The 25645-nt window shown below is 62.0% G+C and overlaps 1 protein-coding gene across 5 annotated transcripts in view; it reads right to left on the bottom strand.

Moving 5' to 3' along the window:
- Positions 1–2258: 2258 nt before the first annotated feature.
- LLGL2 (LLGL scribble cell polarity complex component 2) overlaps positions 2259–25645 on the bottom strand; it is a 31324-nt gene continuing 7937 nt past the window's right edge. For 3 of the 5 annotated variants that reach the window (XM_016127937.2, XM_016127958.2, XM_016127968.2), the window contains exons 2-26: positions 22518–22612; positions 14223–14320; positions 12863–12944; positions 12536–12651; positions 11978–12136; positions 10877–11039; positions 10592–10724; positions 10193–10247; positions 9484–9638; positions 8058–8275; positions 7905–7972; positions 7616–7769; positions 7422–7526; positions 6735–7027; positions 6500–6650; positions 5980–6130; positions 5141–5257; positions 4855–5021; positions 4179–4443; positions 3819–3972; positions 3541–3569; positions 3235–3282; positions 3005–3047; positions 2847–2885; positions 2259–2591 (exon numbers count right to left, since the gene is read on the bottom strand). In XM_016127937.2, the coding sequence (XP_015983423.2) occupies positions 2555–2591; positions 2847–2885; positions 3005–3047; positions 3235–3282; positions 3541–3569; positions 3819–3972; positions 4179–4443; positions 4855–5021; positions 5141–5257; positions 5980–6130; positions 6500–6650; positions 6735–7027; positions 7422–7526; positions 7616–7769; positions 7905–7972; positions 8058–8275; positions 9484–9638; positions 10193–10247; positions 10592–10724; positions 10877–11039; positions 11978–12136; positions 12536–12651; positions 12863–12944; positions 14223–14320; positions 22518–22592 (3075 nt within the window). In that variant the 5' untranslated portion in view covers positions 22593–22612 and the 3' untranslated portion in view covers positions 2259–2554. Of the gene's footprint in view, positions 2592–2846; positions 2886–3004; positions 3048–3234; positions 3283–3540; positions 3570–3818; positions 3973–4178; positions 4444–4854; positions 5022–5140; positions 5258–5979; positions 6131–6499; positions 6651–6734; positions 7028–7421; positions 7527–7615; positions 7770–7904; positions 7973–8057; positions 8276–9483; positions 9639–10192; positions 10248–10591; positions 10725–10876; positions 11040–11977; positions 12137–12535; positions 12652–12862; positions 12945–14222; positions 14321–22517; positions 22613–22689; positions 22791–22836; positions 22893–25645 lie in introns of those variants that run through there. The other 2 variants (XM_016127952.2, XM_016127944.2) reach the window with 2 other exon arrangements.

The following is a 25645-nucleotide window of genomic DNA, read 5'->3' as shown; positions in this document are numbered from 1 at the left end:
GGGCCCCACCCGCTAGCCCAGCTTTCTTCTCTTGTTTCCCGCTCCTTCCTTCACCTGCTTTGCTCACAAGTGTGCGCGCACCCTGCAGTCTGTGGGGAGTCCTTCCCCCCTCCGGCAGCCCTCTGCTCCTCTCCTGGCCTCGCCCACCGTCTGCAATAACTTTCACCTTTGGTTATTTACTAGGAGCCAGGTGCCGTGCGATTTTACAGACGTTTAATCCGTACAGCCCTTGGAGAGGGGCGCTATCATTGTGCCCCATTTTACAGATAAGTAAGCTAAGGCGGAGTGAGGTCGTCATCCATCGAAGATTACAGGCAAACGGCTATTAGGCTCCCATCCCCATGTTCAGGGGTTGGGTCTGCCTGACTTCCAGGTCTAGGTGAACACTAAGGGTCCCACCTTGGGGTGCAGAAGATCAGAGCCCCCAGGCCACGTGTCCAGCTGCTGCAGCACCTCTGGAGGCCCTGGACTCAGCAGTGACCCCTCCCACTCAGTCGCCTCCCTGGCAGCGATCCTTGTCCACTCGACCTCTTTATGTCTCCATTTTGCCACTACCATCATCACCTCTCCCTGGACTGCCGCTGCAAGGATCCCCAACTCCTCCCTCCGTGCCGGCCCGGCTTCCGTTACCCCACTTTCCAGAGAAGGCCGAGCCCTTCCGTTTGTGCGCACCTATCGATAAAGACGGTTGATCCCACACTCCCAATATGGACGTTTTCTCGGAACTGAAATGTGCAAACTACCGACAGCTTTTGCATGTCATAAACTACGTGAAACTTGTCCGTAATGAGCGTGGACGTAAATCCGTTTTGAGTCTTCGTGATAATTTCTGGAGCGTGTGTGTCCGTTGCAGACTTCTTTTTCCGATTAGCCGGAGTATTGCTACAGGCACGGGGCTCCCCTGAGCAGTGCGATTGCTGGGTCTGTTCTCAGTTTCTTGGTAGGAAACTTCATGTCACTTGTTCCTTCGTGTGAGTTAGTTTAGCCAACCAGACATAAGTTCTCTGAAACTGGCAGTCGAAATCATACAGCTCTCTACAGGCTGGTGGGGGGGGGGCGGTGCTGGTCAGCTCCCACCCCCTCCTTGGCACCCCCTTTTGGTGCACGACCCTCTGGCCTATGGACTGAGGACCCCAGTGTCAACCCAAGGTGTAAACAGAAAAGCTTAATTTCTTTTATGATGAAAAGATAAAGACATCTGTGCACCGAATTCTAACCTGTTCTCCCTGACCCTGACAAGCGTCGGCCCCAGCATTAACCCATTAACTGCGTGGACGTGCCTGAGCCTCACGGCAGATCACAAGGGAAGACTGCTATCTTCCCATTTCCCAGAAGCAGGGCAGGTAAGCAATTTGCCTGAGCTGAGATCACACGGGTGGGACTTGCTGGGGTCTTAGCTACAGTGGTCTTTAGAAGAGTAAATCTCATCATGAGATGTCTGGGCTTAAGGTCCCTCAGAGGCTTCCGTGGCCTCGGGATAAATCCCAGCTCTAACTGCAGGGTCAGTGGCTTTGTCTTTTATCTGCTCAGCACCCCTTCTCTGCTTCTTGCAGAGACAGCATTCCTCTGTACTTTGGGGAGCTGTTCCTCCCCCATTCCTCAGTAAGTCTCCCACACCCCCCTTCTAAGGAGAAACAAGGGACACTTGAGTGACCCAAGTTCCCAAATCCAGACTCTTGAGCTAGACATGCTCGGCTGCCTAGGTGCTTCCGTCCTCTGGCCTTTTCTGCTTGGGCTGGGGTGGCTCCTGTGGCACATGGCAGTGCCCCGCCCTCATGAGGCTCCAGGGGCTCCCAGCCTGGCCCTGGCCGCTCAGTGGGCTCCCATTCAGCATACCTTCTGGCTTTTAAGGACCTTAACAGCTATCTAATCCAGCCCCTCATCTGGGGGTAAGACCTTTCACCTCCAGGCATTGCCCCCCACCTCAGAAGCACCCCATAGTCTTTCCTTGAAGTCTGGAAGAAGCCACCAGGTCTGAGACACTGTGGGTGTCTTCACCTTCTGACAGCAAAGGGACTCCCTTTGCCCCCACCCCAGTGATGTGGTCAGACGGACTCCAGGGGGCGAAGCCCTGCCTTTTACTCCCAGAGAGAGAAGGTGCGGTGGGTCTGGACACGACCAGGTGGTTTGCTCGCATTCAGACGGCTTCAGAAGCGGATTCTCCGGAGCGCCAGCCTGGTCCGGGGAGCGGACCTCCGGCGAAAGGCTGGGGCTCGGAAAATTTCTGCGCTATTCCAAAATTAAAGTTGTCGGACCAGTGAAGAGGTAATAAGGTGTTTATTAAAAACTCTTTCACCCAGAGGCAGTTTAAATTTATAATTTAAAACCCAGCCCACTACAAAAGGGGGAGGGGATAAAAACTGTGCAACATTGACAAAAGGCCCGAGGCGGACAGGCCCGGGGAGGGGCAGCCTCAGGGCCTGGGGCCCCTCCTCCCCGGAGGCCAGGAGCAGCAGCAGGGCGGGGCCGGGGCGCCCCCAGCCCCTAGCCCGGCCCAGGGCGTGGGCGTCCCCAGGTGGGCCAGCGCCCCGAGGAAGAGCCCTCAGTAGTGTGTTCATCGCGCAGACTGGATATGCAGCCCGCTCCCTCCGCTGCGGAATGAGGCAGAGAGACAGCCACTCAGGGGCGTCCTGGGCAGGGTGGGGGTCTCGGTCACCCGCCTCCAGCCCAGGGGTGGAGTGTTTCAGGACAGCCAGGGCTGGGATGAACCTGAAGGTCCTCGGGGCCGTGCGGGGGGGACAGGGCAGCCTTCTCCTATCCCTCCCCAGGAGCACGTCCTCCCAGCTGCCTCCACCACCCCGCAGCAGTGCCCGGAGCCCCGACCTCCCCCAGGGCTGAGGCTGTACCTTACGACCACTTGCTGAGAATGCCAATCGCCACAGCTCCTGCATGGGTAATGACAGGGCAGTCACCTCCATGGGGACTCAGGTGGCCAGACAAGGACCTGCATTCAGAGCTCTCTGGCACCGAGGCCCACCCCCGCAAGCTCGGGCCGTCCACTCACCCTCGGTCGCCCTCCAGTGTGCTCTGGATCTCCTTCAGGACCCCTGGGGAACAGAGGCCTGGTGAGCTCAGCAGGGCTGGGCCGGACACAGCCCTTCTCCCCCTTTTACTGATGGGGTGCTGGGTGGGTCTGTCCCGCTCAGGGAGACGGCCCTCCGTTCCAGCCTGGCCTTCCCGACCTCCCTCCAGAACACCCCTCCTGCCAGCCCCTCCGCTCCCGCCCCGACTCACTCTCGTCATTGAGCAGAGCGTGCTCCATCACGGGGCCGGGCCTCCTCTCTGGAAGGCAGAGGCCAGGTCAGGCGAGCCATGGGCCCTCTGCCCCAGCCCCTCTTGATTGGGGTAGGGGTCCCAAAGCCCAGAGCTCAGGACTGTTAGGGATGCTCTTTCTATGCCCGGCCCGACCACCACACATTACCTGCTCACCTGGGGTCCCCTTCCCTCCTTCCATCCCCAAGTCCGGGCCTGGGCTGGCCCGCGTGTGCTCATAATGCCTCTGCCCCAACATTCCTCTGGCTCCACAGAGGCCTGTCTTACCCTCTCCATCACTCTGGCTCCCTGAGTTCCTGTGGAGGGAGAGATAGTAAGGATCGGGGACCACTGGGCTCCCTGTTCTGGGTCCTATGAAGAATGAGGTCAATCGGCCGGGCCTGCCCACTCCTGGAGTTCGGCCCGGCCCATCCTGGACAGCAGCTCACACGGGGGAGAGGGTCACGCAAAGAGGGACAAAGAGCCAGAGCCGAGAGGGGAGGATTCTGGCCAGCTCCCACAGGGGGCCTCAGAGACGAGGCCGAGGGGCTGGGGCGAAGGCCCACCTGGCCCGGTGCAAGGCCTTCTCAGGGCCTGATCCGTTGCGTGGGCGGCCGTGGTTCTTGGTTTCTGCGGAGTCCACCACACACCGGGGCTCTACCAGCCATTTGGTGGAGAGAGAGAAACGCTCAAACTCTGAGGGTGAAATCAGGTAGAAACCTGGGGAGCGGAGGAGAAGCCCAGTGGTGAGGCCAGCCGGGTCTCCCTACAGAGGGGCGTCCACCTAAGGGAGCTGAGGCCGGAGTCTCCCTTGAAGTGACCCACCCAGAGAGCCTGGCGGTGGCCACGACAGCGCCTGGCAGGCAGTGGGAGCCCCGCGCCCGGTCCCGTCTGCGGAGGGCCCGCACGCGCCGCCACCTGCACACCTTGGCCGTATTTGGTGAAGACGCAGGAGGCGATGCCGCTGACGTCCTCCCGGCGGATGCAGCTGTAACGCACCTGGGGCTTGAGCAGGGGCAGCGAGACAACCTGGATGTCGCCCAGGTTGGTGAGGACGGCCAGGTGGTGCTCCCCGTAGTCCTCGGCTCGACAGCTGCCGAAGTGGGCCACGCTGACCCGCCGTACCCGCGAGCCCTCCAGCGCGGTCAGCTTCAGCTTCAGCTTGGCACTCACCTTGGGCAGCGTGAACACCTGGGGGCACAGCGCAGCAGTCACACTGTACCCCGGTTTGCAGTACTTTAACCAGCCAAGCAAGACTCCTCACTTCCCAGCAGAGCCTGCTCGACCTCGGAGCGCCCTCAGCCCTTGGACGTGTAGTAACCGCACTCAGACCAGAAGGACGCCAGGACCTCTCATTTCCCTGTCTGCATTTCCTGTCCCTCCCACAGACTGGTCCTGCTGCAATGACCCCACCACTGAGCCTGGGTGGGCCCAGAGACGCCACACCGAGGCCCCTCTCCTTTCCTGTTCCTCTGCAGCCACTCGCACACCAAAAGCAAATACAGGTTTAAGTGAGCCCTGACTATTGTCATTTGTGCCCAGCGTCTGAGCCCCCTGGATGCCCCGGGGATTCCTGGGACCCCGCCTCCGCTCATGGGGCACCTTGAACTGCTCCTCCGACACGACGAGCAGCTGGTGGCTTCCCTGCATGTCTGGGCTCTTTGACAGGTCATGTGCGACTTCCAGGGGCTCGGGGAGGGGCACGCTGTGTCCGTCCAGCACCAGGATGCCCACCACGGGCGCTCGGTGCATCAGCTGGATCTCCTTGGCTACAGGGGAGGAGGCAGGGGGCGGGCTGGTGGGCGGGTGAAGGGCGAGGCTGGGGAAACCAGCCGGCCCCCGCCTCGGCAGGCAAGCGCCCGCGGCTCTCCGCGGGCCCGGCACTCACCCTGCTCTGCCCGCACCGGTTCGTCCATTCTCCGTTCGGCGGGCGGCACACGCAAGGCGAAGGCATAGACGGTGCCCCCGTTGGTGCCGGCCCACAGCGAGGGGCAGTGGCGGGAGCCTGCCGGGAGGCAAAGGATGACATCTAACCCCTGGCTCTGGAGGTCAAGTGACGCCAGGTGACGGAGGCTTACATCTTCGTCTTGCCCCTCACCACCTGTGTGACTCCAAGGTCAAGTCGGCAAAACCCCAAAAGCCTCAGTTCTCTCCTTTGTGAGACGGAGATGCTGTGGGCCCTGTCCGCGTCTGGCATGCAGACAGGAAGAAGGCGAGGAAGGCCAACGTCCCCGAACACAGGTGGCCCTGAACCTGTGTTCAGGGCTGAGGGCGGCTCAGCTCTCATGATAGAACAACAGCTTCTATCCAACTCTTGCCCGGGCAGGAGGACAGCAGGGGACAAACGGCCAGAGAAGCTTCTGTAGGGCCCACGGTATCGGCAGACACGTGGCATGTCCCAGCCCTCCCAGCCACTCTAGGAGGAAGATAGTTCCCCATTTTACGGGGGGAGAAACTGAGGCCCAGAAAGATTAAGTGACACGTCCAAGGTCACTCCTCTAGAAGGTGGTGAAACCTGGATGTAAAAAAGCCACCAGGATCCACTGACTTGGAGGCCCAGGTGGGAGAGGGAGAGACGGGCAGAGGCTCCGATCCCCGCCTCGGCTCACAAGCGGAAACCTCTCAGGCTCCCATGAGCCAGGCGGGCAGCAGCCTCCGACATGCCCTCACGCCAGGGGGTGCTTCCCTGCCCGCCCCCGCCCCCGCCCCCTCAGGCCGGCCACTCACTGTCCCTCAGGTAAGTGTCAGCGAAGTAGAGGGTGCGGACGAAGCCGGTGAAGGAGTCCTCTGCCGAGCGGGCCTCGATCTTGCGCTGCACGGGCGCCAGCTCCATGTTCTGCAGGCCCGTCCGCTCGGCCCGGGCGCGCCCCTCCGGCAGCTGCGGAGGGTCGGGCCGGCCTGAGGGTGGGCTCCGGCCTCCCCTCCCTGGGGCGTCTGGCTGTTCAGCACTCAACCTTCTAGGGGAGACTGGCCACAGCCCACGCCACTCCCTGCCTCGTGACATTTACTGGGGACTCGACCCCAGGTGTTACGATGACTGCCTTTTACGGCTGGGGACGCCGAAGCACAGAGAAGCAGTGTGACACATCTGAGCCACGCAGCTGGTGGGCAGCGGGGCAGGGGGTGGATCTACGGGGGGCCCAGAGCCTGTGCTCGTAACCAGAGCAGGGAGGGAGGAAGGGGGAGCAGGCCGCTGCCGCCGCCCCGGGCTCTGCCTGGGCTCACGGCTGGCCTCGCTCGGCCTCACCTCTCCCTGGGGGCCGGCTGGCCGCTGCTTCCGGCTGGACACCCGGCTACGACGTATCCGACGGAAGGACTGACGCAGGGACTTCTTCAGGGACTTCACGCGGGACAGCGGGCCTTCCAAGGCTAGTTGGTCGTTGGGATGCAGCGTGCACCTGTGGGAACGTCGGGCTGTCAGCACTGCTAGGACCCGAGGGTCCTCGCCGGGCACCAACCCCAGACCGGGGCGAGCTGCTCACTTGACAAAGACCTGCCGCCGCTGCTGGTGGTCGAAGAGGCCAAAGCCATGGCTGGTGCCGAAGGCCACGAGCCGCCACTCCGAGTGCAGAGCCAAGGACGTGACCACAGCCGGGGGCTGGCACTGCACCAGCACGAAGGGCTGGAAGCCGGGCTCGAAGCGCACGGGCCCCGGGCGGGCGCACAGACGCTCGTGCCCCTTCCAGCGGTAGCCCTCCTGGTCCTGCAGCAGGTCGGCCTCCGCCTGCTCCACGGCGTGCTCCGCCTCCTCGTCATTCAGCTCCAGCACCAGGACCTGCGCGGGGCGGCAGATGGGCGGAGCCGACTCCGGCACCAAGGGACGCACTCCCCCGTCAGGGACCCTGATGGGGGGCACGGCAAAGGACCTGGGACCCGTGCAAAAGTCCAGGGCCCAAGCAGGGCCAGGAAGCTTCTGCCCAGCCCCTGGCCCTTAATTCCGGTTTCTGGTGGACAGACAACCTTCCCGAGGCCTCGCTCCAATGGAATGAGAGGGGCGGCCGCTATCCACTGAGGGAGGCTGATGCTCTTGGTGACATCGCTGATGGGCACTCAGGGGGTTGGTTCCTGTCCCTATGCCCCCAATCCCGAGAAAGAAGCTCAGGTGGACACTACCCAAAGTCACCTGATGACGTCCCCCCCTGCTCCCTACCCCCAGCCCAGTCTGCTACCTGCCCTGCTGTGCCTGCCACGGCCAGGTAGCCGCTGTACTTGCAGAGGAAAATCTTCTGGATGCCCAGCCGGGGATCGTCGCTGTAGGGGTCGAAGGAGCCCACCTGACGTGAGAGAGGGGGCCCGCGAGTGGCCATGAACACTGGGTCCAGCCCGTCCCCGCCCTCCCTGGTTCCCAGGCTCCGGGCCTCACCTTGCGGAGTGGGGGCCACTCGTCCTCGCCCTGGGCATTGAGGTTCTCGTTGGGGTCTGTGTCGGTGATGAACACCCGGACCGTGCTGAGTTTGTAGAGCAGCCGCAAGCAGACGCCCGAGGCGTCCCAGAACCGCACCGTGCCATCCTCGTGCCTGTGGGCAGAGCCCGCCCGTGGCTGTGAGGACGCCCGGCCAGCGGTGCCTGCACCTGGCGCACATGCCTGCGGGCTCTGCTCCCACCCTGCGCATCCTGCTATGTGGGAGGAGAGTCCCACCCGAGCCACCTACCCCGTGAGCAGCAGGTCCCTCTGGGGTGGAGGTGGGGCCAGGCTGGTGCCACCATCGATGGGCCACTCCTCAAAAATGAGAACGAGAAGTCCATGGGGGAGCCTGGCCCTGAGGCGGGGCCGGGGCCGGGGCCGGGGCCGGGGCCGCACCTACCATGGAGGAGGAGTGTGTGTTCTGCCGGCTGCCGGCGGCGATGATCCTCTCCCACAGCTTCAGAGGGATGTTGGAGACGTGGTGAGAGCAGGTGATGGCGGAGCAGTGCAGGGAGGCCAGGTAGGGGGGCTGCACCGGGGGCCAGCCGGCCGTCCGCAGGTCGATCACCACCAGCTCCTCCTCCGCCAGCACCACCAGCGCAGAGGGGTCGTCGAAGGCTGCGGGGACAGGCCAAGGGTCAGGGGCTGCAGGAGCGGGTCAGAGGCAGGTTGCCGCAGCCCCGCCCTGTGGGATCCAGTGCTCTAGCTTTAGAGCCAGGGAACTGCATTGTGAAAACCACCTGATCACACCGACAGATGCGGAAAAGGTATCTGACAAAACCCAACACCTACTTACGACAAAAACTCTCACGAAACTACGAATAGAGGGGAACCTCCCTATCCTGACAAAGAACGTCTATGAAAAGCTGCAGCTGACACCACACTTAGTGGTGAGAAACTCAAAGCTTTCTGACTAAGGTCAGGAACGAGGCCAGGATGTGCCCTCTCACGGCCCCTTTTCAAGTGCTAGTTAATGCAATACGACAGGAAAAGGAAAGACAAGGTATGCAGACGGGTATGGAAGAAACCAAACTGCCTTTGTTCACAGATGACATGATCGCCTATATAGAAAACCCAAAACAAAGCAACACAAAACCTGGACCCCGCTTCCAGTATCCTGTTGTCAGGTGTGAGGAGGTGAGTCGCAGGGAATGAAGGAAAGGCTGGTTTGGAGTCCCTCGCCGCATGGTGGCGAAGGTGGGACAACCGGGCCCAGGGCGCCCTGAGCAGGCCCGCCCCCCTCACCCGGAGGCCTTGGGCCTCGTCAGGTCAGAGTCATGCACAGAGGGGGCCCGCCCTCCTCAAGATCTCCAGCCAGGCCTCCTTTCCAGGTTTCGACACCAGCCCTTTCTGGTCTTGCCTGTCACCCAATTTATGAGGCTGACTCAGAGTTCTGCTGTTCCAGCCGAGCCCCAGGAGGCTGGCTCAGAGCTGGCTCCGTACTGTGTCCCCTGTCCCACTCCCTGAGGGCCTCACCATATCCAAGCCAGGACCCCCTTTCCTAAGGCGGGTGGGTGTCGCAACCAACAGAACAGGCCTGCCCGCTTTGTACCGAGCCCCATCTGAGCCAGGGGGGGCCAAGGAGAGTGTGCTGTGGGCAGGAGGTGTGGCCAGCAAGGACGGAGCCACAGGCTGGCAGAAAGTGGGAGAAAGGGACTGATGGTGGCTGTTGGCCTCGGTGGCATTAAGAAGGGGCGTAGGGGGGACTCAGGGAGTGGCAGGCTTGGGAAGGCCCATGCAGGCCCCTCCTCTTCGTTCACAGACGGGCCAGCATCCCCATACCTCCCAGTGGCTAAGCTTCCGCGCCCCTCCCGAAGCTCGCCTACCCGCCGCGGGGTCCGGCTCGGTGAGGACAGCGAAGTCGATGACCCGGGAGGTGAAGTCGAAGGCCGTCTGCTGGCCATTGTGGATCACCGAGATGCAGTGGCGGTCCCCATAGCTGGCTCGAGGCATGCCGCCCTGGAAGATGGTGAAGGGCGACCTGGCGGGCACGGAAGAGCGGGGTGGGCTGGGGTTTGCGGCAGGACCTCCGGCATCCACGGGCTGAGCTGGCAGCCTGGACGTCCCGTGCCTGGCCTCTGCGAGGCTGGTCTCCCTCCCCAGGATGGGGCGGGGCAGACCCCCATCTGTTCCTGACCACCACAGCCCGGGAGAATGTGGGGGTGAGGCGGGGGCACGCAGGCTGTGGGCTCTGCGTCTCCGCAGCCACTCCTGCTTCGACCGGAGTGTCCCCCCTTCTGCTCCTACATCGGGTCTTCCCGTGTGACCGTGTGAAGAAACACTCTGCTGCTCTAACAGTCGAGACCTGCTCATCGGAATCACGTGTCCGGGAGGATGGATGGAAGGGGAAGCGCGGGAGCTGGCCGTGAGCGGTATAAAAGGCCCTGCCCCGTCCCTGGAGGTCGAGGGCTTGCCGCAGGTCCCGACGGTGCTCACCACGCACCCGCCCCGCCACCCTCCGCAGAGGCCTGACGAGCCTTCCCAGACCTCCAGGAAGGCTCTGGAAAGGGCGAAGGACAGGGCACTGGTACCTACCCCTGCCTGGTGGTCAGCCAGAAGATTTTGGTAATGGCCTTGCAAGGAAAGGGACCTGCGAGAAAAGGAACTAGCTGGAACACGTCCTCTTTCCCTCGGAGGCAGGCAGGCCTGCAGGGCGCCAGCCCCCCGCGCCACGCTGGCTCAGGAGACCTGCGCCCGGGAGTCCCGTCTGAGAAGTTCCCTGAGAAAGCCACAACGGGCAGCAGAAACCCGCTGTGTGGCTTTGGACAGAGCCTTCCTGCTCTGGGTCCCGGGCCTTGCTTCTGGGTTGGGCGCCTATAACGTGAATGTAGGAAAGACCGACTGGGAACAGAGAGGACGTTACTTCGCACTCGGAAAGGCAGTCACAGGTGACAGGGCGGGGCCGGGCCCCCGCCAGGCAGGTGGAGCACTGACCGTAAGGCTCGCAGCTCCGCGAGGGCTCCCGCTGCGGGGCGTCGGCGGACGCCGGCCACTGGCAGTAGCTGCCGTCGGAATGGCAGCTGACAATCAGACGGCCGTCTCGCTGCCAGCACACGTTCTCCAGTTGCTGCGAGGGAGGACGAGGAGAGAGCCCCGCGTGGGGTGAGGGCGGCGGTCCCACGGCCCGCACCCCACGCCTTGGCGCAGGGGCCGTGTGTGACACGGGCGGTCAGGGAGGGCCCCGTGGTCGCCGCCGCCGCCGTCCTGGGCACCGCCTACCTGGCTGCTGAGGAAATGGCAGAGCACGCGGCTGCCCCGCAGGTCCCAGATGACGATGAGGCCCCGGCTGTAGCCGATGAGGACCTGGTTGGGGTCTCGAGGGTGTTCCTGCAGAGCCTCCACCATCTCGAACACCCGCCGCTGGCGGGCCTCCTCCGGCAGCCTGGGCGAGGGGAGCACCGTGAGCCCACGCTGACAGCCACCCGCAGGGCTGCACGCGGCAGGGCGCTCGGGACGTGCCCGCCCGGAGAGCGCGCCAGGGCACACGGCCAGGGGGAGGGAGAGGTGGCGTGCAGGACAGCACGGTGATGCTCACGAACGGCACGGGGGCGCGTGCTCGGGTGGCACGGCTCTAAGATTTCCAGGAAGGTCGAGGTGGAGGTCACCTCCTGGGGAGGGAGTCGCGGCTGGGAAGCACGCGGGGGGGTGGCCCTCGTTCTTTCCCCGGCGGTGGGGATGCTCCCTTTACGAGAATCTCTAAACCGTGCGTTCCTATTCGGTGCAGGGACCGCCCTCCGGACTGTTCCTTCGCAAGCATCTCTGCAACCCCAGCCTCCTCCCTGCCCCTCGGAACTGCAGAACACTCAACCCCCCACTCCCCTGTCGATCCAGACTGATCTGACTCTCCCCCTATTGCAGACACCACCACCGAGGAGCACAGCTTCCGAAGTGCTCGGCAGACACCCGCAGGGTGGCGGCTGTCAGGGGCACTTGGCCGTGAATAAGCCTGCGTGCGGATGGGGACCTCGCATAGACTCCGCAGCAGGTGCTGCCCCGATGGGTTTGGGGCCCATCTGACCCACTGCAGAGCCCCTGGAGTTTTGAAATACATGGTATCAGCGCACAGAATACGGGACCAAGAGTTGGTGACACGACACAATCATTCTGAGCCCCGTTTTCCTTATCTTTAAACGAGGTGACAAGCCATCCGGAAGACTCCTTTAGCGCCATGACTGTGGAGTGAGATTCTTAACATGGGGGAAAGGTGGGGAGCTGAGTCTCTCCTCTCATTCCCACGGACTTCCCAGGAGAGGCACCATAAGCTACTGGGACCAGCTCGAGGGGGCAGGTCCCGACCGGCAACGGGGTCTGCGGGCTCACCGCTGCAGCACGGCGTCCGAGCTGATGGTCCGGTCCTCCAGCGCGCGGAAGGCCGGCACCTGCACCGCAAACACGTTGCCGCTCTCGGTGCCCAGGTAGAGCAGCTCGCGGGAGGAGTGCGGCAGGACCACGGTGATCTGTGTGGCACTGGGGGCGGCCCTGCGGGTGGCGACGGCTGCCCGTGAGCTGGCTGCTGGCCAGGCAGGGCCAGGCCTGGGCACGGCTGGCCTCTGAGACCCTTTAATGCGGTCCGGAGTCTCGGGTGGGACAACTGTATTGATTACATCCTGCCAGGGCAGGAGACGGGAGGCGGAGAGCTTGGGCTAGGAGGCAGAACGCCTTTGGGGGCCTCCTGCACAGACACTGCGAGGGACAGAGCGAGGCAGGCCGGCCGAAGGCCCACTCGCTCCGCCCAGGGCACCTGTGGGTGGAGATGTGTTGCCTCAAACACCTGCCCAGACTGCCAAGGGCTCCTCAGGACCTTCGAAAGGTGACCCCGCCCAGGGGTTGGGTGCACAGGTCGGGCTAGCTGGGGGAGCGAGGGGCCCGCATCCTCACCCTGGGGGGCCACGCAGCGTGAAGCTCTCTTCTTCCTGCAGCTCCGACACCCCGCCTTTGAGCTTCAGGCTCCACAGGTGCAGGCTGTTGTCATCCAGCAGGGTGACCAGCTGGCACTAGGGAGGGAATGGGGCAGGAATGTGCTATTTCACTGACCCCCAGAACCAAAAGGCCCCCGGCTACTCTTAGGGTGCCCTGTGAACTGCAGCCGGGAAAAAGAGGTGGTCCCAGGTCCTCCCATCAGCACCAGACCCAGGGTCCCCAAACGCCTGCCTCTCCGTACGCCTCTTCTGGGAGGCGTAAGAAGGGCGTGGGGAGGCCCCTCACCTGGCCAGGCAGGAAGTAGATCTGCACGACGGCGTTGTTCTCCTGATGCAGCCCCATGAACTCCACGCCTGGGGCACCGTAACTAGGAGTGACGGGCTCAGGAAAAGCTCCAGAGGGCAGGACACCAGCCCTCACGTGCCTGAGTGCCAGGGCCTCTGTGCCCCGGCGGCAAGGGGCGTCAACTGCTGGTGGCAGAAAGCCTGCCCTCTCCCCAGACAGCAGGCCTGGGGCTTGGGGTGAGTAAGAGACAGATGGCCCTGGCCTGAGGGCCTTGGCCAGTGACCTGACCGAGGGTGAAACAGCCAACCAGGTAGACTCTCCCAGCCAGGCAGGTGGGGACGACTCCGCAGAAGGGTGAAACCCTGGCAGTTCTTAGGCTGCTCACCGCCGCCCCCACCCCACCATGAAACCTGAGCTGCAACAGACCCATGAGCTACCACCTGGTGGCCCTCCGTGAGAAGACCCAGGGCACCCCTGGCCATGAGCCTTGGGGGTGGGGGCGGGGTGGTAACCAGGACATGGCCACGGCCTGGCAATGATTAACCAGCTGAGGGAGGGCTGAGCTGGCCCTGGACCCTGGGCCCCTGCCCTCCTGTGTCCACACCACCTCCTGCTGCCCAGCCCACAGGCGGCACCCTTGGCCTCTCCGCCTATGCCGGAGGGAGTGACAGCTTTGCTGGAAGGGCCGGGGGGTTCTCCATGGGTGGCGCTCCCCCCATGCCCTAATTCCCCACGGTCCCACCCTGGCTTACCCTGGGGCTCAGGTCAGATTGGGCAGGAGTGCTTCAAGCCCTAGAGCCCAGCCCGAGCCAGTCTGGCCAGGCAGTGACCCTCTATCCTGGAAATTGGGCTTGCCACTGAAAAGGCCTAGAGCACCCCTCAGCCCGGAACCCAATGCTCTGGATATAAGATGACCCAGCTGCACAATGTCCGGCCTCAGGCCAGGGAATAACTGCCCCTGCCAACCAGGAGCCCCTGCTGCGCTCTGCTGTGTGCGCGTGTGCGTGCGCGTGTGGCGTGGAGTTGAATCTGGATGAGCGGCTCCCTAGCCCTGCTCCACTCACCCACGGCCACTGCTGTCTCTGGTTTGGACAGAGCCCTGTGGCCAGTCAACTGACTCCTGGGAAGGTTTCAAAAAAAAAACACAACTAAAAAACTTTCTTGGCCCACCACCTCCCTCCGCTTACTGCATTCAGGCCTGACTCCTGAGAGGCTATTTGGGACATTCCGGGAATAAGAAGGGTCACCTGCAATGTTTTTTTTCCTAGAGGGTGGGGGTCCTTCCCGAACCTCACTGATGCCAAGGTCCCCACCCCTTCCAGGGCTTCCCAGGGTGGGAGCTACGGGAACGGAAGGATACAGCTTGACAGCTCCCGAGCGGGTGCCGATGGCCAGGATGCGCAGACAGGGGCTGTAGCCGAGGGCGCTGGGCTGGTGCGGGAAGCCATGCTCCACCGTCTGCAACGAGAACCGCACCGGCCTACAGACACGTCCCCTCCGTCCCCCCAGCCGGGGGGCCGGTGCTGGACGAAGAAGCCGAGGCACCGAGTCACGGGCAGCAAAAGGGAGGATTTCAGTCCCGTTCAGCCTCCTACCCAGACGCCCAAGTGTGGAGACAATCCCAGACCCCTCTGGGTCCCACCCCTGGTCCACTGCCGACCCTCCACTCGCTCCCCAGGAACTATGACTCGGTTCCTCCACCACAGGCACTGTGGGTAACTGACCCAGCCCTCCTGCGGGGCTGCAGGAAGCTTTGGGGGGGCTGGCCCAGAGGAGGCACCCCATTGCTTAGTAGGCCTGGTTGCAGGGCAGCCCCGGGCTGGCCCCTGGGGTCCAATGGAACCCACAGCAGCTCTGGACCATCCGGGCTCCTCCAGCTGTGAACATTTGTTCTCTCCAGGGCCCTCCATGTCACGGGGAGTTCTCCATCTTCCCAGGGCGGCAGTTTCTAGAGTACTGTTGCAGGCATGTTTTTGTTCATTTCTCATTACAGAAGTAATAACACTTTGAACATACAAAGGAGTTTGGAAAAGAACTGCCCGTACTCCGACGGCCAGAAGGAGCCCTCGCCATCGTCTCGGCACGTGTCTGTCATTCCCGTGCCTCTGGGTGTTTGCGTGTGTCTGGACTTAAAACAGGGAGACCTGACTGTGATCATGCCACGTGGTTACACACACACCGTACGGTTCTCTAGCCTGTTTCCCACCCACAACCAGACCGGGTTGTTAGAAGCAGCGAGACAACTCAAACGGCTGACGAGCACTTGCGCGGAGATGCCCCGACTCACCAGGCCGCTGCTGTTGACCACGTCCTTTGTTTCTAGAGGCTTTGCAATCGCCGCTTGCACTGCGGGGCGCTCTTGGACTCCTACCTTTGCCCGCAACTGAGTATTTTCTTGGGCAGATGTTCCAGGGATGGAATTATAGGTTTGAAAGATATTAACAGATTGAGACTGACAAACCATCTTCAGGAAGGTTTTCGGTTGTTTCTTAATCACCTAACCCTACTTCTCACCTCCCACTTCAGGGGATACCGAACTTGCAGAACTAGATTAAAGCAGGCAAAGGAGGCCAGCCAGCTGCTTTGAAGACTTTCTGTTTCTGATTTTTTTAAACTATGGAGACTGTCCAGCAGAAAAAGGTTGCACCAATGAAGCGGCTCCCCTCAGGCCTGGGACTCTCCTCTGGCTTTCACTTGGCTGTCCCCTCAAGGCCTCAAGGGAGCAGAAAGTCCTAGTGACAGCTGGGATGATAACTTAGCAGATTCAACCGCTGCCTTCCTGCCTGCCTGCCCAGTCCAGTCTAGTGGTTCACGGACAAAGGCTCCATGCTGCGTTCAGGCCAGCGAGGAGAGGGCCAGAAGTGCCGATTCTGGGGATGTCTGGGGCCGCTGAGGTGTGGGGGCTGCCGTAGGCTTAGCTCTTTGCCAGGAACACAGTCTGCACGCAAACGGCTGTACCTGGAAGGGACGGCTGAGAGGGCAGAAGTGACCCGGCAGGAGCCCCCCTGCCAGCCCAGGTTCCGGTTCAGCTATGCGAAAAATGCAGGGCCTGCAAGAGCCTTGGGGAGATAGCAGAGTGCCTGGAATGTAAACATTTACGGGGAGAAGGATGGCAGGGCCCCGAGATGGGGTGTGTGAAACGTGCTTCCCCAGAGGCCAACACCAGGCTTCAGCCAGCCCCAGGTTGCTAGGGCATCAGGAGTCGGCAGCCGGACCTCAGGAGCGTAGTGTTTGCCCAGACCCAGCAGCAGCAGCAGCTCAGGGCCAAAACCTCTGGAACTTGGAGGACTTGGGGACAATGTCCTGCAGGAGCCTGATGGCCAGTAGGAGGTCCAGTACAAGAGCCACGAGCCAGGTGTGGATACTGAGCCCCGAGGGACTGAATTTTTAATTCTATTTAATTTTAATTAACTTAAATTTAAGAACGGATGCTCGCTTCGGTTATGGGAGAAACTTTTAGGTATATTCTTGGGCTCCGAGGGATCAGGGGCTGGAGTCACGCAGACCAAGCTGCAAACCTCCTTTGAGTACAAATCTTCTAAACTCTAAATACAGGTCACGTGTTTCCAAAGAAAATTTAATGTCTGAATTGAGATGTGCTGTCAGGGTAAAATACACCTGGGATTTAAAAAAAAAAAAAACTATAGAAGTCTCATTAAAATATACTGACTACATGTTGAAACAATATTTTGGATATACTGGGTTGAACAGAATTATCAAAAGGAATTTCACTTGTTTAAAAAATTTTGTAACGCGACTTCTAGAACATGTAAAATTACACGTGGCTCATGTTATATTTCTGTTGGGCCAAGGCGCGACCTAGACAGTTCTGCCTCAGGATGGGCAGCCCCCCGGTGGCACTAGCCACACTGCAGCTTCCGGCCAGGCTCTCAGGCCACACCTTATCCTGCGAACTCCAGGGCCGGAAGCTCTCTAAACAGCTCACCTGAGTCACTCCCTGCTGAGAGCCAGCCTCTAGTCACAAGCCCAGAGGGAGACCAAGGGTTGGGCCCATCTCTCAATCACTCCTACTCGTCCCTCATTTCCTTCAGGGTTCTGGGGACACAGTGCCACCCCCTCCCTATCTTCTTTTCCATAAGCTGGTTTAGAAAGAACAAGCTTGGAACCCCCCTCTGCCACTCAGAAGGACACAGGTGAGCTGCTTTGCCTCCCTGACCCTCACTTCGCATCTGATAAGGGGGATGACACCAATGACTGCACCGTGGCGCCAACACAATGACCCTTAGGAGGACGCCCCCCCCCAACAGGCCTTGCCCCCAGGGCGCAGTCTCATCTAAGGTCTGCCATCTTCCCTGTGACCTTCTCCAAACTGACAACCACGGAGCCACTGAGGCCCCTCGAGAACAAAATAAGGTGTGTGTGTGTGTGTGTGTGTGCGCGCGCGCGCAGGGGTCCACAATGACCCTACCTGGCCAGGGGTGAAAGTAGGTTCAAACGGAAACAGCGCAGTGTGGGGACTCCCCAAGGCTGGGGAGGGGAGGAGGGCGGCAGCGCGGCTCCGCACGCAGGTGAGGCCCGCAGGTGAGGCCCGCAGGTGAGGCCCGCAGGTAAGGCCCGCAGGTAAGGCCCGCAGGTAAGGCCCACAGGTGAGGCCCGCAGGTGAGGCCCGCAGGTGAGGCCCGCAGGTGAGGCCCGCAGGTAAGGCCCGCAGGTAAGGCCCGCAGGTGAGGCCCGCAGGTGAGGCCCGCAGGTGAGGCCCGCAGGTAAGGCCCGCAGGTAAGGCCCGCAGGTAAGGCCCGCAGGTAAGGCCCACAGGTGAGGCCCGCAGGTGAGGCCCGCAGGTGAGGCCCGCAGGTGAGGCCCGCAGGTGAGGCCCGCAGGTGAGGCCCGCAGGTGAGGCCCGCAGGTGAGGCCCGCAGGTAAGGCCCACGAATCCCCGAGGGGGGCAGTGAGACTGGGATGTGGCAAAGCCAGTCCTGAGTGCGGGGACCTGGGCTCGGCAAGGAGGTGTGGGGACCCCAGGCCAGTCAGGAGGCCCAGGGGGTCTTGCTGGGAATGGGGAGGGAGGGCGGGGACTTGGCTTTGGGGCAAGGGCGGAGGTCAGTTAATTAAGGGGACAGGGAGGAGCCAGAAATCCTGGGCAGAGCGGCCTGGGGAAGAAGGTTCCTCGGGGCACCTCTGGCCTGAGCTCGGCTGTACCCTCACCCACAGGCTCCCTTCCCACGAGGGCCACACGGCAGCGAGCGACCTTCCCTCCAGGCTCGTGCAGGTCCCGGGCAGGGACGGCACATCTCCCCGCAGGACAGCGGGTGGGGCTGAGGCTCGGTCGGCCTGGGACCGCAGGCTCGGGTTCCAGGGACGGTCCCCCTAGCCTGAACCCAGCCTCTCCAGCTCTGCGTCAAGCTGGGAGGTTGACCAATGCCTGGCAGGCAGTCCCCTACCTCCTGAGCTCAGCATCCAGCCTACCTGGCCCTGCCCCCACCCTGCTACTGGCTCAGGTGACCTCTCCAGAGGCCAGCGGAGGGAAGAGAGAACAATGAACTCTTTTGTCAGGGAGCTGGGAAAGGAGAGATCTGTAGGAGCCACCGAAATGCAGCGCTGTCTGGTGCGGGCAGAAAGCCCCGTTTGCCTCACGCGGGCTCCAGGGCCCACCTCAGGTTCCCGGGAGGCAGAGGACGTGGAGGCCCTTGTCTGGCCCTCGGCACGCGGGGGCCCTGTCCAAGAATGAGGGCTGAGGACGCCCCAGCACGTGTTGGGGGGAGGGAGGGAGGGCTGCCCAGGGCCACAGGGGGGCGCCTGGCTGGCTGGGTGGCACTGCCCTGCTCTGGGTGTGGTCAGCTCAGATTCCTGGCAGTGGCAGAAACCGGCCCTCTCTGTGTGGCTGTCACCTGACACCAGGGGCCCAGCCACAAAAGAGCCAAGACAAAACAACCTGGCGGGGGGCAGGGGCGGCCAGGGGCAGCGGGTCAGGGCCGCTGTTTGTTCAGGGCCTCGGGGACGGGGGGAGGAGGGTGGGCCCTTAGCAACTGGCTGCCCTGCCTCCCCAGGGGACAGCGCGGCCTCGAGGGATTTTCAAGGAAGAGGTTTTACTCTGACATGAGCTTATGTCCACTCAGAGTCACTTCCTCCCTACTGAGGCGTCCAGCGGGTCCCACAGTCCCCTCCTTTGGTCCTCAGCGGCCCTGCTGGCATTGTCAGCAAACTAGTCGATCTCCCCGACAGCCCGCGGGCCCTGCACATGCCACGCACAGGTGGGTGCCTCACAGGCAAAGAAACTGAGGCTCAGGAGGTGACGTCGCCACTCTAAGGCCACACGGCTGGCTGACGGACGGAACCGGGAGCCCTGACAACCAGCCAGTGCCCTCCGCAATGTGCCCGGGCTGCGCCAGTCTGGAGGCCCTCGTTTCCTCATCTGCAGAATGAGACGGCCACCCGCGAGTCGTCACGAGGGCGAGCTGCGTGGTGCGCACCAGCCGTGCGCCAGGTGCCATTCAGAGCAACTTGGCGCATGGACCTGGATGTGGGAACATTATGGGGCCCGCTCTGCAGGTGAGGAGACGGAGGAGCAGAGAGGTTAAGTCACGTGTCTGTAATCGATCAGCGAGGAAGTGGCCCGCCCAGGACATGTGGCCCCAGCGTCCCCGCCCCCAACCACCACACCTCCAGGAGTTGCCCCGGGCAGCCGGTGTCTGGCAGAAGGTGCAGAGGACCTGCCCATAGACACGGCTCCTTCCCAGGTACTGAAGCCAAAGAAACAGGACACGGGGCTCTCTGGCCCCCTGGGGCAACAGCCCTGCTCTCTCTGAGGCGCCCTGCTTGGCGCAGATGTTAAGGGGTTTGGTCAGAAGGTGCTAGAGGGAGAGGCCCAGCGCTGGTTTAGAAGCCGGTGTCTGAAAGCTTGGGGCAAGTCTATTACGGTGCCCCTGTCCCAACCCCCACCCCCGACCCGGCTCAGCGCCCAGAGTCCCGTCTGGCCTGGACACCGCTTGCTTCGCCAGATGTGGGCCCCCTCCAAAGAGCTCAACCTCTCCCGCGTGTGAAGAACTCCAGGCCCCCCGAGGGTTAGAGCTCCAGCTCCATACATCTCGCAGTCGGCCGTCTCACCCGAGGGTCCCAAAGGTCCCCAAATTCCGCCTTGAGCTGGATAACAGTGGTGCTGGCTGATCCTGTAGCTACTAGCTGGCCCTTCGATTTATACACCAACCGATTTAATCCTCACACCACCTCCATGGGGCAGCTTCTACTGTCTCCACTTTAGAGATGAGTGACTCGCCTAAGGTCACCCACTGGTGAACCCAGGCTCTCAGGCCCTGGGGTTGGCTGCCCCAGGAGATCACTGTTACTGTCCGGTCCCAATCGAAGGCGTCACTTTCCCTCAAACCTGCTCCTCGCCCCCCACTGAGGGTTCCCATCTGTGCCTGGCACCACCGCCCACCCAGGACGGAGCCCTCAGTCACGCTGGACACCCACCTTCCTTCCCTGTCCCCTTCATTCTCATGGCTGACTATCACCTGTCTCATTAATCTCATGCCCTAAATAGTTCTCTAATCCGGTAGTCCGCAACCAGGGACCAATTCACCTGCCAGGGGCGGCTGGGCAATGCCCGGAGACGTTTCTGGTTGTACGTCTTGGGGAGGTAGGGCCAAGGATGCCTTTCTACGTCCTCACACAGCACGGCGAGCCCCCTGAGAACCCTGCCCCTTCACGCCCTGCACCCCGCCCCCACTACCTGGGCTCCATCCAGTCATGGCAATGGGTCTCCTTTAGAAAAACAAAGGGCCCCAGAGTTCTTTTCTAAATTGCGAATCGAATCATTCATTCACTTGCCTCCTCAAAACCCACCACTGCTCTGGGAGGTCAGGCCCAGACTCCCAGGTTCCAATCTCTCTCAACCCCGCAATCTGGGGGAGGCCTGGGGAGCAGCAAGTGTGGGTGGGGCCACCCAGGCTCCCAAATCTTCCAGGATCGGGCCTCACCCTCCAATCCCAACCCTTCAGGCTCCACCGTTAACCCAGAGCCTAGAGGAGACTAATCCTTAGAAGACCTGCCCATTGTCCCAGCTTCCTCCTCTCCACTTCCAAGAAGAGGAATTTCTTGGCCCCCTCCCTCCCACCAGACCATAAGTCAGGCAGGGCAAAGGTCAGATCTTCCCAGGTTCCCACAGCCCCAGCCCTGGGCTATGTATACAGGAAGGAATGCCGGGAGCCTCTCTGCCCACTCCCCCACCTGGCCTGGGGTGGGGCAGCCAAGTGTGGGGACCACCCTTTGTGGGGCACCAGGAGGACGAGTCCTTAGCCCCAGCCACACCTCAGTCTCACCCCGTTGAACAGTGGAACTTGGGGCCGGGGTTCGGGCCTCCTTGCTGAGCCTGTTTTTCCGGTTTCCACTGAAATTGGCCACCTTTTCACAGTGTGAGATGCTGGTGACCCCCAGCAGGCTCCGAGGTTCTGAGACTGGCATCCGGCAACCATGGGCTGCTCCCTGGGGAGCCACAGTGGCAGACCCCCAGGGGCCCTGAGATTTCCTCATTCCCAACGCTGCACACCTGCACCCCATCCCCCGCCCCAGGTCCCCAAGCCCCGCCCACAGCTTTCTTCTGCCAGTGGGAGGAGGCACGCACTCAGGGAAGCCCTGAGCTCAGAGGCAGGAGCTCTGCAGGCGGCAACACCTCCCACAGGTCAGGAAAGCCAGAAGATGGCATGGCGGTGAGGACTCCACCCACCTCAGGCAAGCCGCTGGGGGCTCTCATCCTGGAGGATGCCTCTGAAAACAGCGGCTCCCATTCCTAGACCTCTGTGTCTGTCAGCTAAATCATCTAGTTTCATGTCATCCTATGCTGTGGGGATGAGCACTGACTCGACCAGGTCCAACTGGTGAAGCTAGATTTGGACCTGCATCCCCTAGCACGTCCCAGAGAGGTCCCTAGATGCTCCCCTTCCTGTCCCTTCTGGGGCAGAGGGAAGCCTGGGTATGGAGGCCAAGGGCCTAGATCAAAGCAGAGGCGAGAGAGGCTAATTACCCCGAAGCGGCTACAGATTGCTAGGTGGCCAGGGAGCTAATAAACCGCGCCACACTCCTCCCGTTTACCCGCCAGTTCTGCCCTTCCCAGGCGCCGGCCCCTCTGAGGGAGCCTGGGGAGCTTCTGCGATCCTTCCTGCGATCTCGGGTGACGAGTCGCTCTGGCTTAGGAGCAGATGTGGGGTTGGGGTGGTCAAATGCCGACCCTGTCCCGTTCTCCCAGGCACCATTCCCCACACCCCCAGACCGGAGCCTGCCGGAAGGAATCATGTGTTCCGCCTACAGGGGAAGCTGTTTTCCTTTGGGGGCAATTTGAGAAGGAGGGAAGAGCCGCGGCCTGTGGCCACCGCCCCCAGGGACCTGGCATCACAGGAACGTTACCCCGTATGCGTCTTTTCACCTTTCCCGTCCCTAAGCCTCCTCAACACACCCGTGAGGAGGCGGGCAGGGACACTGAGACGGCCAGAGGTGACATGGCCAGGGAGAGGCTTGGGACAAGCCCTCTCATCAGACTCCATGTCCAAAGTCAGATTCCCATGAGGCATTGCAGGCCGTGCCGAGTAAGGACCTTAATTCAGGTAAAGGCAACCTGGGCCCCTCCAGCCCCAGCCTGCGGGGAGCCTGGCGGCATGGCGCTCCCCTGCTCAACGCCGGCCGCGTCTCCCAGGCCCCTTACCTTGTTGAACTGGAAGAGGTCCCGCTTGAGCCTCTCCCGCGCGGGGTCGTGTCCGGGCCTCAGGAACCGCCTCATCTTGCTCAGTGTGCGGCCCTCTGCAGAGAGAGGGAGGCTGCTTAGCCGGGGGCGAGGCGAACACACAGCCCCAGAGCCTGGCCTGGCGCCCACTCACTGCTCGGCCGAGCCCAGGCCACCGTGGGCCTCTCTCCCCAAGCCCAGGAGGTGGCCACCCCTGGGCCAGGCCAGCTCCGCCACCCTTGGCCTCTCCAAGCTCCATCTGCAGACTGCAGTTCCTCTGGGAACCGGAGGGACTTTGTACCTAGAGGCCTGGGCCTGCTGCCTCTAACCTAATGCCTGCTCCTGGCCACCTGTGGCCTCATAAAGCCAGAGGGAGAAGCTGAGGGAGGAAGCCATTTAGCCAGGCTTTATAGGAACCAGGAGGCCCTGAAGTTAATGAGCTTAATTGTTAACCTGTTTTCTGAAAAACCATAAAACTCCAGCTAAACAGAAAGGGAAACTTCACAAGCCTCTCTCCAGAGCTGGCTGGGGGGAGGAGGGCGTGTGTGGGGGGGTGGCAAATGCAAAAGCTGTTCAGGGGGGCTCCCAGACCAGAACCTAGACGGGGGCAGGGGAGAGGCTCGGCAATTCGGCCAGCACCTGGCAGTAAACTCTCAGGAAGGCACACTGGGGCCTTCCGACTTTGGGGAAGGCTGTCGGCAACTCTCAGCTTGGGCTGCTCCCACCAGCCACGGCTGCCAGGAACCTGAGTGAGGAGCATGCAGAACATGCAGTCAGGGGGTGCTGGCCCCTTCCAACCAGGCTTTGGGGTCCACCCCACAAAGCTGCTGCAGTCTGTAGCCGCAGCTCTGGCCTCGGGCTTCATCATCTCCTGGTGGGGTGTGCTCAGAAAGGCTCCCTTTCCCATGGGCCCACGTGGACGCTAATCAGGAGAAGAAATCTACTCCCAATCCAGAAACCAGCTCAAGGCCCAAAAACTGTCTGCCCACTGTAGAATGCCTTCCCAATGCGAGGGGAAACTATTTCTGGATCATCCTCGGGGGCAGGGGGAAGGATCATCTGTGCTCCAGCTTCCGGCTTCCAGAAGCTTGGCCTCCCACGGACCACAGGACACCAAGGCCCGTCCTTGGAAACAGAGGTGCTCACTCTGGGGTCGGGGCAGGTAAAGACAGGACCGTGCGGTATGCTGAGTGCTCCCCCGGGGAGGCACAGGGGCACCTGGTCCAGGTGGAGAGTGTCCTATGGGGGAAGAAAGTGTCTAAGCTGAGACCTAAAGGATGTCCTGAAGTTTCTGGCTTCTTGGGACGTGACAAAATTTAACCGTTGCGTATGAAAGAACCCTGTGTAATCAAAGACTGGGGGCTTCCTGAGGCACTGCGTGGCAGAACTGGTGGGGGGGGGTTCTTCTGGCAGAGCAAGTGAGGGCTGGCCATGCTGGCAGGAGTCACCCCACTCGGCAAAGACAGACATCCGGGGGCATTCCAAACACCACCCCAACTAGGAATAGGCAGAGACCAGCCCTCAGGGCACCATCACCTTCTGGGGACACCAAAAAGGCCGCCACTTGCAGGAGGGGAGTGGGGTGGACACGAGAGGCTTGTGCCTTCGCATTATGGGGAAGCCGGAGCAGAGCGGGGAGCCCCACTGCCCCTCAAACAGCAGGTAGTTAGGAAACTCCCAGGTGCCCACCTGCCCCCTGAAGTGGTGGAGGGAACAAACACAGGACAGTTCTAGAAGATTCCTGGGCTGGGAGTGAAAACAGACTCCCTGGTGATGGACAGCTGAGCTGTGGCCCGGCATTCCAGCCCCGCAGAGGGCCCGGCCCTGGGCTGTGGGGGAGGGCGCTGGAGCCCCCCGGTCGGCCACCCCAGGTGCTGGGGGTGCTCACTCTCCCTTCCTGGGCCTAGAGTACTGGCTCGGAAGTCAGAGGAAGCTGTGAGTGGCACCCTGGAGGAGGGGGCGGTCTGCGGGCTCCAGGGAGAGGCTGCCCTGGGCTCTGCCCTGTAGGACCCATCTGAGCCCTGGGGTGGGGATGACAGGGCACAGGGCCAGCTGTGCCGAGGACCCACACAGGCTCCAGGGTGACGGGGCGCAGTCCTGGGGGAGGAGGTGCAGGGAGGAGGGATGGAGGCGGAATGCGGAGCTGGGCGGGAGACAGCCCCACCCAGAGGGCAGGTGGGTGCTCCACCCACACAAACGCCCCTCAGAGCACCTGCTGCCTACCAGGCACCGGACCAGACCCTGAGGTCATTTTTGTTACTCTGTAAACATTCTGCCCAAGCAATCCGTGGTCACTGTTAAGAAAGCAAACAGTCTGGAGGAGACGGTCCTCCCTAAGCCCCACCCCCCGGGGCAGCACAGAGGGTGTGGGCACACGGCCGAGGCCCAGGGGCTCCTCGTGCGCCACGCTGTGAACGAGGCACACCCAAACGCCGATCCGGTGTTCCTCCGCTCCCACCGGCCTCCCTGGAAGGTGAGTGGCCTGTCCTCACTTGGCAGACAAAGAAAAGAGGACCACAGAGGCCGGGCCACTCCTCCAAGGTCACCGGAGGAACCAGAACTCAGGTTTGACCCCAGGTCTGGCAACCCCCCAAACCTAAGGGCTCTGGGAGGCAGCGAGGGACGGCTATGACAGGACGGGGTGCCTCCTCACCCCCCTGCAGTTAAAAGGCACAGACGCGTGCGCACACTCACGCCCACTCGCACGCCTTCGGCTCAGAGCCAACCAAGCAGCTGGGGGCTGGGGCCGGCCGCTGCTTGTGGGTGCTGGTGAGCTCTGGCTGGGCAAGGCTGGGGGGGCCTTGCATGGACCTGTCGCTCGTTGCTCAGGGGGTTGGGACCCCTTTGGCTTGGGGTGATGGAGCCAGGACCCAGGCAGGGCAGACCACCTTCAGTGTAGCTCCCAATACAGAAATAACTGCCCTGGCGAAGGCATAAGAGGTGCCGCCTCTTCTTGAAGGGTGACAGGTCAGGGACTGGCTAGACTCACGTCCAGGGAGACCCTCAGCTCCACACCCCCCAGACAAGCAGGTTCCCTGCAGGCAAGCTCAGGACACCGAGCCTGGAGCTTCCTGGTGTGGAACGAACCCTTCCTACTCAGCGCACCCCTG

Source organism: Rousettus aegyptiacus, unplaced genomic scaffold (assembly GCF_014176215.1).
Source record: "Rousettus aegyptiacus isolate mRouAeg1 unplaced genomic scaffold, mRouAeg1.p scaffold_m13_p_6, whole genome shotgun sequence".
NCBI lineage: Eukaryota > Metazoa > Chordata > Mammalia > Chiroptera > Pteropodidae > Rousettus > Rousettus aegyptiacus.
Note: the sequence above shows the minus strand (reverse complement) of the source record. Positions and strands in the feature narration are given on the sequence as shown.